The 15,888-nt window shown below is 50.7% G+C and overlaps 1 protein-coding gene across 2 annotated transcripts in view; it reads left to right on the forward strand.

The window, feature by feature from the left end:
• Positions 1–15,888, forward strand: part of dagla (diacylglycerol lipase alpha) — a 182,979-nt gene that overhangs the window by 144,976 nt on the left and 22,115 nt on the right. For both annotated transcript variants that reach the window (XM_003224134.4, XM_008115870.3), the window contains one exon: positions 1,152–1,224. In XM_003224134.4, coding sequence (XP_003224182.1) covers positions 1,152–1,224 — 73 coding nt within the window. The remainder of the gene's footprint in view (positions 1–1,151; positions 1,225–15,888) is intronic.

Consider the following 15,888-nt stretch of genomic DNA (forward strand, 5'->3'; position numbering starts at 1 on the left):
TATAGAGTTTGGGATATATTCACCGTATAAGACTACCCCTCTTCCAACACACACAAAAAAAGACTATCAGAACGGTAGGGCAAACACGCCTCTTTCACCCATCTGGCCCACCCTTGTATCCTATTACCTTACCTCCTTCTCTGCCTCTCAGATCTCGCACATGTGCGCCTGCGGCGCTTCACTGCAGTCCTCAGGAGTGAGATCTGAGAGGCAGAGAAGGAGGTATGGTAATAGGATACAAGGGCAGGCCAGATGGGTGAAAGAGGCATGTTTTTCTGGGCACAGCGCTGCTCTATCTCTTTTTTTCATACTCTGGACACCTGCAGCTTGCTTCGCCCTTCACTTACACCTTCCCGGTGAGGCACCCCCTCACCTCGTCATCGGGACTGCATTAAGTCACTTCTTTCCATGAATCCTGGTAAGTGGATTTTCTTCTACTGTACTTGTACAGCGCCACCCTTGCTACTTTTAATACGGTTGCTGTATATGGCGGGGATGCGGCCATGGCCATTTTTGAGCTCCCCCAACCATATGCGGCGACCGCAGATTCTCCAGTCCGGCTCTTAAGTTTTAGCACCCGGCGTATAAGACAACCCCTGACTTTTCAGAAGATTTTCCTGGGTAAAAAAGTAGTCTTATATGTCAGAAAATACGGTATGTATCTAGTTCACTTTAAACTGTGGATGAAAATACTGTGAGCTAATTTTTGTTGCCTTATATAGAAACATCCTTTGCTTCTGTATATCTTGTGATCTGAGTCATGATTCTTATTACCTATATATAGTTTTCTCATTTTGTCTGTTTCATCTGTGATGTGGGACCTACACTTTTCAGTCATTATTTTTGGTTCATGACTTATGCTACCTTGTCTCCTGTTAGATATTGATCTTTCACATATCTACAGACAATTTAGCTTGTCTATATTTTTAATTCAATACCGTGTCTATGATGTTATGCCCTTACTGGTGGGTTTCTATTTGATTATCTTTATTATGTCTCCTCATATTTCTCTAATGGGTTATTTGCTATCCTGAGTATATATGCATACATTTCCCTAGTATTCTTATGGATTAGTCTTTTCACATTCTGTCACTTTGGTTGTTGTAATAAATATATTTGCATCACTGTATCTGATTCTTTTTATCATTCAGGATTGGCCTTTCACAGCTGGAGGGATTTCGCCGACAGCTACTTGATGTTCTGCAGAGAAGCACCAAACCAAAGGTAAAATTACAAGTGTAGCAGAAAATAAATGGTTTGTCATTTTACATCCAAAATGTCAGGACCCAGGTTGCAGAGCACCAATAACCATACACAGAGGCCAGAATCTATCTAATATCTTTATTGTAGGAGTATATAAAGTTGATAAAAACAAGTGTAGAAAATAGTCCAGAAGTAGACCTTTCAGGAAAGGTCAAAATTAGTCCAAAGAAACAATGTCCAATATGAAATATTAAGGTCCAAAGTTGTAATCCAGTAACCGAAACACTCACTTTGCCAAGCAAAGTGAGGGGAGATGACAAGGTCCTTTAGTCCATGAAACCTAAGCAAGGCTAGGAAGTAAACTTGATTCTTGGAACACTAGGCTTATTTCAAGGCAACAAGAAACGAGGAGCAAGAACAGGATCCGTGGTAAATTCGTGGCGAGGTCCGGGAAGCAAGGCAAGGTCCGTGGAGCAAGACAAGGTCCTGGGAAGCAAGGCAAGGCTGGAAACGGGATCAAAGGGCTTGGACGCGGGAGTAGCGTAGTCCACACACAACCTACTCCCGAAGCTGACGAATTGACTCCGCAAGATTCCTACGTGGGCAAAACACCTAAATAGGGTCTCGTTTTCCCGCCAAAGAACATTTCTCTGGGGAACCAGAACCGAAAGCCATTCTCTGTGTCCAGATGCATGACTCCCTAAAGTTTCCCATGGGAAGCAGGCTTAATCAGCTGAATGCCTGGCAGCTATCCTAGCGCTCCTGCGAGACGCCTCCTGAGCGCCTTTCTGTTGTTTATAATAATCACGGCGAGAAAATGGGGGAGATTTCGGCTCAAGGCTTGTTTGGCCGACTTCTGGAAGGCAAATCTCCTGCAGGTGCAAGGGCTCCAATTCTGGCTGAAAAAGCTCCAATTCTGGCTGAAACGGTGGGAAACCTAAGTTTTCCTCTTCATCTGTCACAACAGTGCTAGGAACGGGACTACAAGGCCCATGAGTCATCACACTATCCCCCTCCTCAAGGCCCCTCTCCAAAATGGGGCCTCTTCCCAAGGTGCGGGGCCGCGGCGTGGCGGGGTAGGCCTGGTGGAAGCGGCGGACTAAGTCGGGGGCATGGACCGTGGAAGCATCTTCCCAAGAGCGTTCCTCAGGACCAAAACCCACCCAGTCAATGAGATACTGAAGGCGGCGACGGTGGAAGCGAGAATCCAAAATGTCCTGAACCTCGAATTCCTCCTCCCCGTCCACCAAAACAGGAGTGGGGGCCGGCCGGTCTGCATCAGGGCGCACACCTTCCGCCGGAAGGAGCAGGGAGCGATGAAACACTGGATGAATGCGCATGGAGCGCGGAAGTTGAAGTTTGAAAGTCACGGGGTTAAGTTGCGCCACCACTGGATAAGGACCAATGAAACGGGCATCTAGCTTCCGGCAGGGACGGTGGGAGGGCAAAAAGCGAGTGGACAAAAGAACCCGATCTCCTACCTTGATCTCGGGGCCCGGCTGGCGATGAGTGTCAGCGTGGCGTTTATAGTCCTCCTTGGCTTGGTCTAGTTGCTGGAGCAAAAGTTGTTGCACCGCTGTGAGTTCCTGCAGCCAGTCCTCCGCTGCAGGGACTTCTGAGGTTTCAATGACAGGAGGAAAGAAACGTGGATGAAATCCGTAGTTTGCAAAGAACGGGGTTTCCTTAGTAGAAGCCTGGACACCATTGTTGTAGGCAAACTCCGACAGCGGCAACAGGGAAGCCCAATTGTCCTGCTGATAGTTTACATAACAGCGAAGGTATTGTTCCAAGGTGGCATTGGTGCGCTCAGTTTGCCCATCCGTTTGGGGATGGTGAGCTGAAGATAAACGTGAGTCTATGCCCAATAGTTCCTGTAGTGCTTTCCAGAAACGAGAGGTGAATTGAGATCCACGGTCTGTGACCAAACTCTTGGGCAATCCATGTAGCCGGAAAATATGCTGAAGGAATAAATCTGCAGTCTCTTTGGCCGTGGGGAGGCCATCGCAGGGAATGAAATGGGCCAGTTTGGTAAAAAGGTCCACCACCACTAGGATCGTGGTAAATCCAAGGGAAGGTGGTAGGTCAGTGATGAAATCTGCGGAAATTATTTCCCATGGACGAGATGGTGTAGGAAGGGGGGTGCAGTAGCCCTGAGGGCTTCTCCCTTCTTGTCTTGGAACGCTGGCATACCGGGCAGGAGTAGACCTATTTTTCCACATCCTTGCGGATCTTGGGCCACCAAAAATCTCGTAGGATTAAGTGCATGGTTTTAAATAATCCGAAATGCCCTGCTGGCTTGCAGTCATGACACAGACGAAGTGCCTTTTCCCTGCCCGGTCCTGGAGGGATGTAGACGTGATTTCTATAGCAAAGCAACCCATCCTTAAGTGAGAAGGGAAAATGTAGTCCTTGGCGAAGTTGATCTTGAGCCCAGGCATCCGCCTGTTGACTGGCCCTGATTTCCTGAGCGCAAAGGGGCCCTGGAGCAGAGGGAGTAGATTCAATTGGAGTGGATTTGGTGTTTCCCACTGTGAGCGTGGCAAAGTTCTCGGGCTGCAGCAATTGGGATTCAAAGGTCTCTCTGCGCCCTGCAGCATATTCTGGTTTCCGTGATAGAGCATCTGCTTGCTTGGTCTGAGCTGGGGTTACATAATGGATCTGGAAGTCAAAACGCTCAAAGAATAAAGCCCAGCGCTGCTGCCTCTGATTTAACTTGCGGGCAGTTCTTAGATGTTCTAGATTCCGATGATCAGTATGGACCTCAATGGGAAATTTGGCCCCTTCTAACCAATGTCTCCAAGTTTCAAAGGCTGCCTTTATGGCCAAAAGTTCTTTTTCCCAAATAGTGTAATTTCTCTCTGGGGCTGTCAGTTGACGGGAGTAAAAAGCACAAGGGTGAAGATGATCTCCCACTGGTTGCAAGAGTACAGCCCCAATTGCCACATCGGAGGCGTCAGCCTGCACAACAAAAGGGGTTTTAGGATCTGGGTGCTGAAGGATTGGCTGGGACGTGAATAATTTCTTTAGTTGCTGGAACCCTTTCTCTGCTTGCTCCGTCCAGCGGAAAGGCTGTTTCCCACGGATGCAGCTGGTGATTGGATCAGACCAGCGGGCAAAGTCTGGAATGAACTTGCGGTAATAGTTCGCGAACCCCAAGAAACGCTGCACCTCTTTCTTGTTGGTTGGCGCCTGCCATTCCAATACTGCTGAAACCTTTGCCGGGTCCATGGAGAGCCCTAGTGGCGAGACACGGTATCCCAGGAAATCTACCTCTTGTAGATCAAAAGCACATTTTTCCAGCTTGGCATAAAGTCCATGATCCCGCAATCGTTGTAACACCATTCTGACGTGGTTCTCATGTTCTGATTGTGATCTAGAAAACACCAAAAAATCGTCCAAGTAGATGATCAAGAACCGATCTAGATAATCCTGAAAGATATCATTGACAAAATGCTGGAACGTTGCGGGAGCTCCACATAAACCGAAATTCATGACCAGGGACTCGAATAATCCGAATTTAGTCTGGAAGGCGGTTTTCCATTCGTCCCCCTCCCTGATGCGAACTAGATTATAAGCCCCCCGAAGATCCAGCTTGGTGTAAACCTTGGCCCCTCGAAGCCGGTCTAATAGGTCCGAGATCAAAGGCAGGGGATAGCGGTTCCGCTTAGTGATATTGTTCAATGCTCTATAGTCCACCACCAAGCGTAGGTCCCCTGACATCTTTTTCACAAACATCACTGGAGAAGCGGCTGGGGATTGAGAGGGTCTGATGAACCCCTTGCGGAGGTTTGACTCTATGAACTCCCTGAGAGCTTCTTGCTCTGGTTCAGTCAGGGAGTAGAGGTGTCCCCGTGGGATCGGGGCCCCCTCCACCAAGTCAATGGCACAATCATAAGGCCTATGCGGGGGCAGTTTCTCGGCTTCCTTCTCATTGAAAACATCCCAAAAGTCTGAGTATTTCTTGGGCAAGGTGATGATGGATTCAGCGTCTGTGGCATGGCAGACCTTGGCTACAAGACAATGGTTTTGGCAGTATTTAGAAGCAAACTGCAGTTCTCTGTTGGTCCAAGAGATGCTGGGGTCGTGGAGTGTCAGCCATGGAATCCCTAGAATCACAGGGAAATGAGGAACCTCGGTAACAAAGAAGGAAATCTCTTCCATATGTTCCCTTATCCACATTCTGGTGGGTTCAGTCCATTGGCTTACTGGACCTGTCTTTAGGGGGCGGCCATCTATGGCTTGCACCACCCGGGGGTTCTTGAAATCGTGATATTGTAATCCCAGAGAGTCGGCATACTCTCTATCAATGAAATTGTTTGTTGCTCCTGAGTCTATCATGGCATGGATCATGACGGGTCCTTTTTTCGCTGACCACAAGGTGACCACTAGGAGAAATAGGACCCCGGTTGGCGGCTCTTGAGTGGGGTTTCTGACCAGGTTGGCGAGCCTCTCTACGCCCGGTCGTTGGCTTCCCCCGCCGGCTTTGCGCCAGCCGCCTCGGCCGTCTCCGACTCCACAGAGGACGCCGCCGCCAAACGAGCGGCGGGCTTTCTTTTGGCTGGGCACTCTCTGGCAAAGTGGCCCCCGTCTCCACAGTACCAACAGAGGTTTAAACGTTGGCGGCGGGCCTTCTCGGCAACGTCTAACCTGGGGCGCACATTGCCCAATTGCATTGGCACCTCCCCGCTTTCTCTGGGGTATGGGGCTGGTGGCGGGGGTCTCCACACTGGACGTGGTTGGACGCCGGCGGGAGCGGGAGGTTTTGCCCCAGCTCTTCCACTCTGGCCTCGGAGCCATTGTTTTCTGTTGGCAAGCATGACTTCGGCTCGTAAACATTGGTCAATAAGTCTTTCAAGAGAGTTCGGAGGATCCACCTTGGAGATTTCTTCCAACATCTCGATATTGAGACCCTCCCGAAACTGTCCTCTGAGGGCTATGTCATTCCAACCGGTGTTTTGAGCCAGCACTCGGAACTCGGCTATGTACTGGGACAAGGGCCTGTCCCCTTGAGAAAGGCGCCGGAGTTTGTGGCCGGCCGCCTCTAAATTGTCCTCGATCCCCCAAGTCGCCTTAAGGTGATTCAAGAAGTTCTGCGCGGAACTTAGGTGTGGGGAGGCTTCATCGTACAGCGCCGTGGCCCAATTGGCCGCGGGGCCGTCCAGGAGACTGTAAATCCACGCCACCTTGATGTCTTCTTGGGGAAACTCGGCATGACGGGCTTCTAGGTATGCCTGGCATTGACGACGGAAAACGTGAACCTTGGAGGCTTCTCCAGAAAACTTGGTTGGCAATGCCAGGGCAGGGAGACGGATTCCGCGTTCCTTCAAGCCCCGTATTTCTCCCTCCTGCGCATGGATCATATCACGGATTCTGTCCACTTCATCCTTGGCGATGGTGTAGCTGAGTGGCTGATCTCCCGGCCCGGCTCCGATAGACATTCTGGCCTAGGTTGATTGGTGCTTAAGGTGGCGGAGTCAAACTGTCAGGACCCAGGTTGCAGAGCACCAATAACCATACACAGAGGCCAGAATCTATCTAATATCTTTATTGTAGGAGTATATAAAGTTGATAAAAACAAGTGTAGAAAATAGTCCAGAAGTAGACCTTTCAGGAAAGGTCAAAATTAGTCCAAAGAAACAATGTCCAATATGAAATATTAAGGTCCAAAGTTGTAATCCAGTAACCGAAACACTCACTTTGCCAAGCAAAGTGAGGGGAGATGACAAGGTCCTTTAGTCCATGAAACCTAAGCAAGGCTAGGAAGTAAACTTGATTCTTGGAACACTAGGCTTATTTCAAGGCAACAAGAAACGAGGAGCAAGAACAGGATCCGTGGTAAATTCGTGGCGAGGTCCGGGAAGCAAGGCAAGGTCCGTGGAGCAAGACAAGGTCCTGGGAAGCAAGGCAAGGCTGGAAACGGGATCAAAGGGCTTGGACGCGGGAGTAGCGTAGTCCACACACAACCTACTCCCGAAGCTGACGAATTGACTCCGCAAGATTCCTACGTGGGCAAAACACCTAAATAGGGTCTCGTTTTCCCGCCAAAGAACATTTCTCTGGGGAACCAGAACCGAAAGCCATTCTCTGTGTCCAGATGCATGACTCCCTAAAGTTTCCCATGGGAAGCAGGCTTAATCAGCTGAATGCCTGGCAGCTATCCTAGCGCTCCTGCGAGACGCCTCCTGAGCGCCTTTCTGTTGTTTATAATAATCACGGCGAGAAAATGGGGGAGATTTCGGCTCAAGGCTTGTTTGGCCGACTTCTGGAAGGCAAATCTCCTGCAGGTGCAAGGGCTCCAATTCTGGCTGAAAAAGCTCCAATTCTGGCTGAAACGGTGGGAAACCTAAGTTTTCCTCTTCATCTGTCACAACAGTGCTAGGAACGGGACTACAAGGCCCATGAGTCATCACACTATCCCCCTCCTCAAGGCCCCTCTCCAAAATGGGGCCTCTTCCCAAGGTGCGGGGCCGCGGCGTGGCGGGGTAGGCCTGGTGGAAGCGGCGGACTAAGTCGGGGGCATGGACCGTGGAAGCATCTTCCCAAGAGCGTTCCTCAGGACCAAAACCCACCCAGTCAATGAGATACTGAAGGCGGCGACGGTGGAAGCGAGAATCCAAAATGTCCTGAACCTCGAATTCCTCCTCCCCGTCCACCAAAACAGGAGTGGGGGCCGGCCGGTCTGCATCAGGGCGCACACCTTCCGCCGGAAGGAGCAGGGAGCGATGAAACACTGGATGAATGCGCATGGAGCGCGGAAGTTGAAGTTTGAAAGTCACGGGGTTAAGTTGCGCCACCACTGGATAAGGACCAATGAAACGGGCATCTAGCTTCCGGCAGGGACGGTGGGAGGGCAAAAAGCGAGTGGACAAAAGAACCCGATCTCCTACCTTGATCTCGGGGCCCGGCTGGCGATGAGTGTCAGCATGGCGTTTATAGTCCTCCTTGGCTTGGTCTAGTTGCTGGAGCAAAAGTTGTTGCACCGCTGTGAGTTCCTGCAGCCAGTCCTCCGCTGCAGGGACTTCTGAGGTTTCAATGACAGGAGGAAAGAAACGTGGATGAAATCCGTAGTTTGCAAAGAACGGGGTTTCCTTAGTAGAAGCCTGGACACCATTGTTGTAGGCAAACTCCGACAGCGGCAACAGGGAAGCCCAATTGTCCTGCTGATAGTTTACATAACAGCGAAGGTATTGTTCCAAGGTGGCATTGGTGCGCTCAGTTTGCCCATCCGTTTGGGGATGGTGAGCTGAAGATAAACGTGAGTCTATGCCCAATAGTTCCTGTAGTGCTTTCCAGAAACGAGAGGTGAATTGAGATCCACGGTCTGTGACCAAACTCTTGGGCAATCCATGTAGCCGGAAAATATGCTGAAGGAATAAATCTGCAGTCTCTTTGGCCGTGGGGAGGCCATCGCAGGGAATGAAATGGGCCAGTTTGGTAAAAAGGTCCACCACCACTAGGATCGTGGTAAATCCAAGGGAAGGTGGTAGGTCAGTGATGAAATCTGCGGAAATTATTTCCCATGGACGAGATGGTGTAGGAAGGGGGGTGCAGTAGCCCTGAGGGCTTCTCCCTTCTTGTCTTGGAACGCTGGCATACCGGGCAGGAGTAGACCTATTTTTCCACATCCTTGCGGATCTTGGGCCACCAAAAATCTCGTAGGATTAAGTGCATGGTTTTAAATAATCCGAAATGCCCTGCTGGCTTGCAGTCATGACACAGACGAAGTGCCTTTTCCCTGCCCGGTCCTGGAGGGATGTAGACGTGATTTCTATAGCAAAGCAACCCATCCTTAAGTGAGAAGGGAAAATGTAGTCCTTGGCGAAGTTGATCTTGAGCCCAGGCATCCGCCTGTTGACTGGCCCTGATTTCCTGAGCGCAAAGGGGCCCTGGAGCAGAGGGAGTAGATTCAATTGGAGTGGATTTGGTGTTTCCCACTGTGAGCGTGGCAAAGTTCTCGGGCTGCAGCAATTGGGATTCAAAGGTCTCTCTGCGCCCTGCAGCATATTCTGGTTTCCGTGATAGAGCATCTGCTTGCTTGGTCTGAGCTGGGGTTACATAATGGATCTGGAAGTCAAAACGCTCAAAGAATAAAGCCCAGCGCTGCTGCCTCTGATTTAACTTGCGGGCAGTTCTTAGATGTTCTAGATTCCGATGATCAGTATGGACCTCAATGGGAAATTTGGCCCCTTCTAACCAATGTCTCCAAGTTTCAAAGGCTGCCTTTATGGCCAAAAGTTCTTTTTCCCAAATAGTGTAATTTCTCTCTGGGGCTGTCAGTTGACGGGAGTAAAAAGCACAAGGGTGAAGATGATCTCCCACTGGTTGCAAGAGTACAGCCCCAATTGCCACATCGGAGGCGTCAGCCTGCACAACAAAAGGGGTTTTAGGATCTGGGTGCTGAAGGATTGGCTGGGACGTGAATAATTTCTTTAGTTGCTGGAACCCTTTCTCTGCTTGCTCCGTCCAGCGGAAAGGCTGTTTCCCACGGATGCAGCTGGTGATTGGATCAGACCAGCGGGCAAAGTCTGGAATGAACTTGCGGTAATAGTTCGCGAACCCCAAGAAACGCTGCACCTCTTTCTTGTTGGTTGGCGCCTGCCATTCCAATACTGCTGAAACCTTTGCCGGGTCCATGGAGAGCCCTAGTGGCGAGACACGGTATCCCAGGAAATCTACCTCTTGTAGATCAAAAGCACATTTTTCCAGCTTGGCATAAAGTCCATGATCCCGCAATCGTTGTAACACCATTCTGACGTGGTTCTCATGTTCTGATTGTGATCTAGAAAACACCAAAAAATCGTCCAAGTAGATGATCAAGAACCGATCTAGATAATCCTGAAAGATATCATTGACAAAATGCTGGAACGTTGCGGGAGCTCCACATAAACCGAAATTCATGACCAGGGACTCGAATAATCCGAATTTAGTCTGGAAGGCGGTTTTCCATTCGTCCCCCTCCCTGATGCGAACTAGATTATAAGCCCCCCGAAGATCCAGCTTGGTGTAAACCTTGGCCCCTCGAAGCCGGTCTAATAGGTCCGAGATCAAAGGCAGGGGATAGCGGTTCCGCTTAGTGATATTGTTCAATGCTCTATAGTCCACCACCAAGCGTAGGTCCCCTGACATCTTTTTCACAAACATCACTGGAGAAGCGGCTGGGGATTGAGAGGGTCTGATGAACCCCTTGCGGAGGTTTGACTCTATGAACTCCCTGAGAGCTTCTTGCTCTGGTTCAGTCAGGGAGTAGAGGTGTCCCCGTGGGATCGGGGCCCCCTCCACCAAGTCAATGGCACAATCATAAGGCCTATGCGGGGGCAGTTTCTCGGCTTCCTTCTCATTGAAAACATCCCAAAAGTCTGAGTATTTCTTGGGCAAGGTGATGATGGATTCAGCGTCTGTGGCATGGCAGACCTTGGCTACAAGACAATGGTTTTGGCAGTATTTAGAAGCAAACTGCAGTTCTCTGTTGGTCCAAGAGATGCTGGGGTCGTGGAGTGTCAGCCATGGAATCCCTAGAATCACAGGGAAATGAGGAACCTCGGTAACAAAGAAGGAAATCTCTTCCATATGTTCCCTTATCCACATTCTGGTGGGTTCAGTCCATTGGCTTACTGGACCTGTCTTTAGGGGGCGGCCATCTATGGCTTGCACCACCCGGGGGTTCTTGAAATCGTGATATTGTAATCCCAGAGAGTCGGCATACTCTCTATCAATGAAATTGTTTGTTGCTCCTGAGTCTATCATGGCATGGATCATGACGGGTCCTTTTTTCGCTGACCACAAGGTGACCACTAGGAGAAATAGGACCCCGGTTGGCGGCTCTTGAGTGGGGTTTCTGACCAGGTTGGCGAGCCTCTCTACGCCCGGTCGTTGGCTTCCCCCGCCGGCTTTGCGCCAGCCGCCTCGGCCGTCTCTGACTCCACAGAGGACGCCGCCGCCAAACGAGCGGCGGGCTTTCTTTTGGCTGGGCACTCTCTGGCAAAGTGGCCCCCGTCTCCACAGTACCAACAGAGGTTTAAACGTTGGCGGCGGGCCTTCTCGGCAACGTCTAACCTGGGGCGCACATTGCCCAATTGCATTGGCACCTCCCCGCTTTCTCTGGGGTATGGGGCTGGTGGCGGGGGTCTCCACACTGGACGTGGTTGGACGCCGGCGGGAGCGGGAGGTTTTGCCCCAGCTCTTCCACTCTGGCCTCGGAGCCATTGTTTTCTGTTGGCAAGCATGACTTCGGCTCGTAAACATTGGTCAATAAGTCTTTCAAGAGAGTTCGGAGGATCCACCTTGGAGATTTCTTCCAACATCTCGATATTGAGACCCTCCCGAAACTGTCCTCTGAGGGCTATGTCATTCCAACCGGTGTTTTGAGCCAGCACTCGGAACTCGGCTATGTACTGGGACAAGGGCCTGTCCCCTTGAGAAAGGCGCCGGAGTTTGTGGCCGGCCGCCTCTAAATTGTCCTCGATCCCCCAAGTCGCCTTAAGGTGATTCAAGAAGTTCTGCGCGGAACTTAGGTGTGGGGAGGCTTCATCGTACAGCGCCGTGGCCCAATTGGCCGCGGGGCCGTCCAGGAGACTGTAAATCCACGCCACCTTGATGTCTTCTTGGGGAAACTCGGCATGACGGGCTTCTAGGTATGCCTGGCATTGACGACGGAAAACGTGAACCTTGGAGGCTTCTCCAGAAAACTTGGTTGGCAATGCCAGGGCAGGGAGACGGATTCCGCGTTCCTTCAAGCCCCGTATTTCTCCCTCCTGCGCATGGATCATATCACGGATTCTGTCCACTTCATCCTTGGCGATGGTGTAGCTGAGTGGCTGATCTCCCGGCCCGGCTCCGATAGACATTCTGGCCTAGGTTGATTGGTGCTTAAGGTGGCGGAGTCAAACTGTCAGGACCCAGGTTGCAGAGCACCAATAACCATACACAGAGGCCAGAATCTATCTAATATCTTTATTGTAGGAGTATATAAAGTTGATAAAAACAAGTGTAGAAAATAGTCCAGAAGTAGACCTTTCAGGAAAGGTCAAAATTAGTCCAAAGAAACAATGTCCAATATGAAATATTAAGGTCCAAAGTTGTAATCCAGTAACCGAAACACTCACTTTGCCAAGCAAAGTGAGGGGAGATGACAAGGTCCTTTAGTCCATGAAACCTAAGCAAGGCTAGGAAGTAAACTTGATTCTTGGAACACTAGGCTTATTTCAAGGCAACAAGAAACGAGGAGCAAGAACAGGATCCGTGGTAAATTCGTGGCGAGGTCCGGGAAGCAAGGCAAGGTCCGTGGAGCAAGACAAGGTCCTGGGAAGCAAGGCAAGGCTGGAAACGGGATCAAAGGGCTTGGACGCGGGAGTAGCGTAGTCCACACACAACCTACTCCCGAAGCTGACGAATTGACTCCGCAAGATTCCTACGTGGGCAAAACACCTAAATAGGGTCTCGTTTTCCCGCCAAAGAACATTTCTCTGGGGAACCAGAACCGAAAGCCATTCTCTGTGTCCAGATGCATGACTCCCTAAAGTTTCCCATGGGAAGCAGGCTTAATCAGCTGAATGCCTGGCAGCTATCCTAGCGCTCCTGCGAGACGCCTCCTGAGCGCCTTTCTGTTGTTTATAATAATCACGGCGAGAAAATGGGGGAGATTTCGGCTCAAGGCTTGTTTGGCCGACTTCTGGAAGGCAAATCTCCTGCAGGTGCAAGGGCTCCAATTCTGGCTGAAAAAGCTCCAATTCTGGCTGAAACGGTGGGAAACCTAAGTTTTCCTCTTCATCTGTCACAACAGTGCTAGGAACGGGACTACAAGGCCCATGAGTCATCACACTATCCCCCTCCTCAAGGCCCCTCTCCAAAATGGGGCCTCTTCCCAAGGTGCGGGGCCGCGGCGTGGCGGGGTAGGCCTGGTGGAAGCGGCGGACTAAGTCGGGGGCATGGACCGTGGAAGCATCTTCCCAAGAGCGTTCCTCAGGACCAAAACCCACCCAGTCAATGAGATACTGAAGGCGGCGACGGTGGAAGCGAGAATCCAAAATGTCCTGAACCTCGAATTCCTCCTCCCCGTCCACCAAAACAGGAGTGGGGGCCGGCCGGTCTGCATCAGGGCGCACACCTTCCGCCGGAAGGAGCAGGGAGCGATGAAACACTGGATGAATGCGCATGGAGCGCGGAAGTTGAAGTTTGAAAGTCACGGGGTTAAGTTGCGCCACCACTGGATAAGGACCAATGAAACGGGCATCTAGCTTCCGGCAGGGACGGTGGGAGGGCAAAAAGCGAGTGGACAAAAGAACCCGATCTCCTACCTTGATCTCGGGGCCCGGCTGGCGATGAGTGTCAGCATGGCGTTTATAGTCCTCCTTGGCTTGGTCTAGTTGCTGGAGCAAAAGTTGTTGCACCGCTGTGAGTTCCTGCAGCCAGTCCTCCGCTGCAGGGACTTCTGAGGTTTCAATGACAGGAGGAAAGAAACGTGGATGAAATCCGTAGTTTGCAAAGAACGGGGTTTCCTTAGTAGAAGCCTGGACACCATTGTTGTAGGCAAACTCCGACAGCGGCAACAGGGAAGCCCAATTGTCCTGCTGATAGTTTACATAACAGCGAAGGTATTGTTCCAAGGTGGCATTGGTGCGCTCAGTTTGCCCATCCGTTTGGGGATGGTGAGCTGAAGATAAACGTGAGTCTATGCCCAATAGTTCCTGTAGTGCTTTCCAGAAACGAGAGGTGAATTGAGATCCACGGTCTGTGACCAAACTCTTGGGCAATCCATGTAGCCGGAAAATATGCTGAAGGAATAAATCTGCAGTCTCTTTGGCCGTGGGGAGGCCATCGCAGGGAATGAAATGGGCCAGTTTGGTAAAAAGGTCCACCACCACTAGGATCGTGGTAAATCCAAGGGAAGGTGGTAGGTCAGTGATGAAATCTGCGGAAATTATTTCCCATGGACGAGATGGTGTAGGAAGGGGGGTGCAGTAGCCCTGAGGGCTTCTCCCTTCTTGTCTTGGAACGCTGGCATACCGGGCAGGAGTAGACCTATTTTTCCACATCCTTGCGGATCTTGGGCCACCAAAAATCTCGTAGGATTAAGTGCATGGTTTTAAATAATCCGAAATGCCCTGCTGGCTTGCAGTCATGACACAGACGAAGTGCCTTTTCCCTGCCCGGTCCTGGAGGGATGTAGACGTGATTTCTATAGCAAAGCAACCCATCCTTAAGTGAGAAGGGAAAATGTAGTCCTTGGCGAAGTTGATCTTGAGCCCAGGCATCCGCCTGTTGACTGGCCCTGATTTCCTGAGCGCAAAGGGGCCCTGGAGCAGAGGGAGTAGATTCAATTGGAGTGGATTTGGTGTTTCCCACTGTGAGCGTGGCAAAGTTCTCGGGCTGCAGCAATTGGGATTCAAAGGTCTCTCTGCGCCCTGCAGCATATTCTGGTTTCCGTGATAGAGCATCTGCTTGCTTGGTCTGAGCTGGGGTTACATAATGGATCTGGAAGTCAAAACGCTCAAAGAATAAAGCCCAGCGCTGCTGCCTCTGATTTAACTTGCGGGCAGTTCTTAGATGTTCTAGATTCCGATGATCAGTATGGACCTCAATGGGAAATTTGGCCCCTTCTAACCAATGTCTCCAAGTTTCAAAGGCTGCCTTTATGGCCAAAAGTTCTTTTTCCCAAATAGTGTAATTTCTCTCTGGGGCTGTCAGTTGACGGGAGTAAAAAGCACAAGGGTGAAGATGATCTCCCACTGGTTGCAAGAGTACAGCCCCAATTGCCACATCGGAGGCGTCAGCCTGCACAACAAAAGGGGTTTTAGGATCTGGGTGCTGAAGGATTGGCTGGGACGTGAATAATTTCTTTAGTTGCTGGAACCCTTTCTCTGCTTGCTCCGTCCAGCGGAAAGGCTGTTTCCCACGGATGCAGCTGGTGATTGGATCAGACCAGCGGGCAAAGTCTGGAATGAACTTGCGGTAATAGTTCGCGAACCCCAAGAAACGCTGCACCTCTTTCTTGTTGGTTGGCGCCTGCCATTCCAATACTGCTGAAACCTTTGCCGGGTCCATGGAGAGCCCTAGTGGCGAGACACGGTATCCCAGGAAATCTACCTCTTGTAGATCAAAAGCACATTTTTCCAGCTTGGCATAAAGTCCATGATCCCGCAATCGTTGTAACACCATTCTGACGTGGTTCTCATGTTCTGATTGTGATCTAGAAAACACCAAAAAATCGTCCAAGTAGATGATCAAGAACCGATCTAGATAATCCTGAAAGATATCATTGACAAAATGCTGGAACGTTGCGGGAGCTCCACATAAACCGAAATTCATGACCAGGGACTCGAATAATCCGAATTTAGTCTGGAAGGCGGTTTTCCATTCGTCCCCCTCCCTGATGCGAACTAGATTATAAGCCCCCCGAAGATCCAGCTTGGTGTAAACCTTGGCCCCTCGAAGCCGGTCTAATAGGTCCGAGATCAAAGGCAGGGGATAGCGGTTCCGCTTAGTGATATTGTTCAATGCTCTATAGTCCACCACCAAGCGTAGGTCCCCTGACATCTTTTTCACAAACATCACTGGAGAAGCGGCTGGGGATTGAGAGGGTCTGATGAACCCCTTGCGGAGGTTTGACTCTATGAACTCCCTGAGAGCTTCTTGCTCTGGTTCAGTCAGGGAGTAGAGGTGTCCCCGTGGGATCGGGGCCCCCTCCAC

This window comes from Anolis carolinensis, chromosome 1 (assembly GCF_035594765.1).
Source record: "Anolis carolinensis isolate JA03-04 chromosome 1, rAnoCar3.1.pri, whole genome shotgun sequence".
NCBI lineage: Eukaryota > Metazoa > Chordata > Lepidosauria > Squamata > Dactyloidae > Anolis > Anolis carolinensis.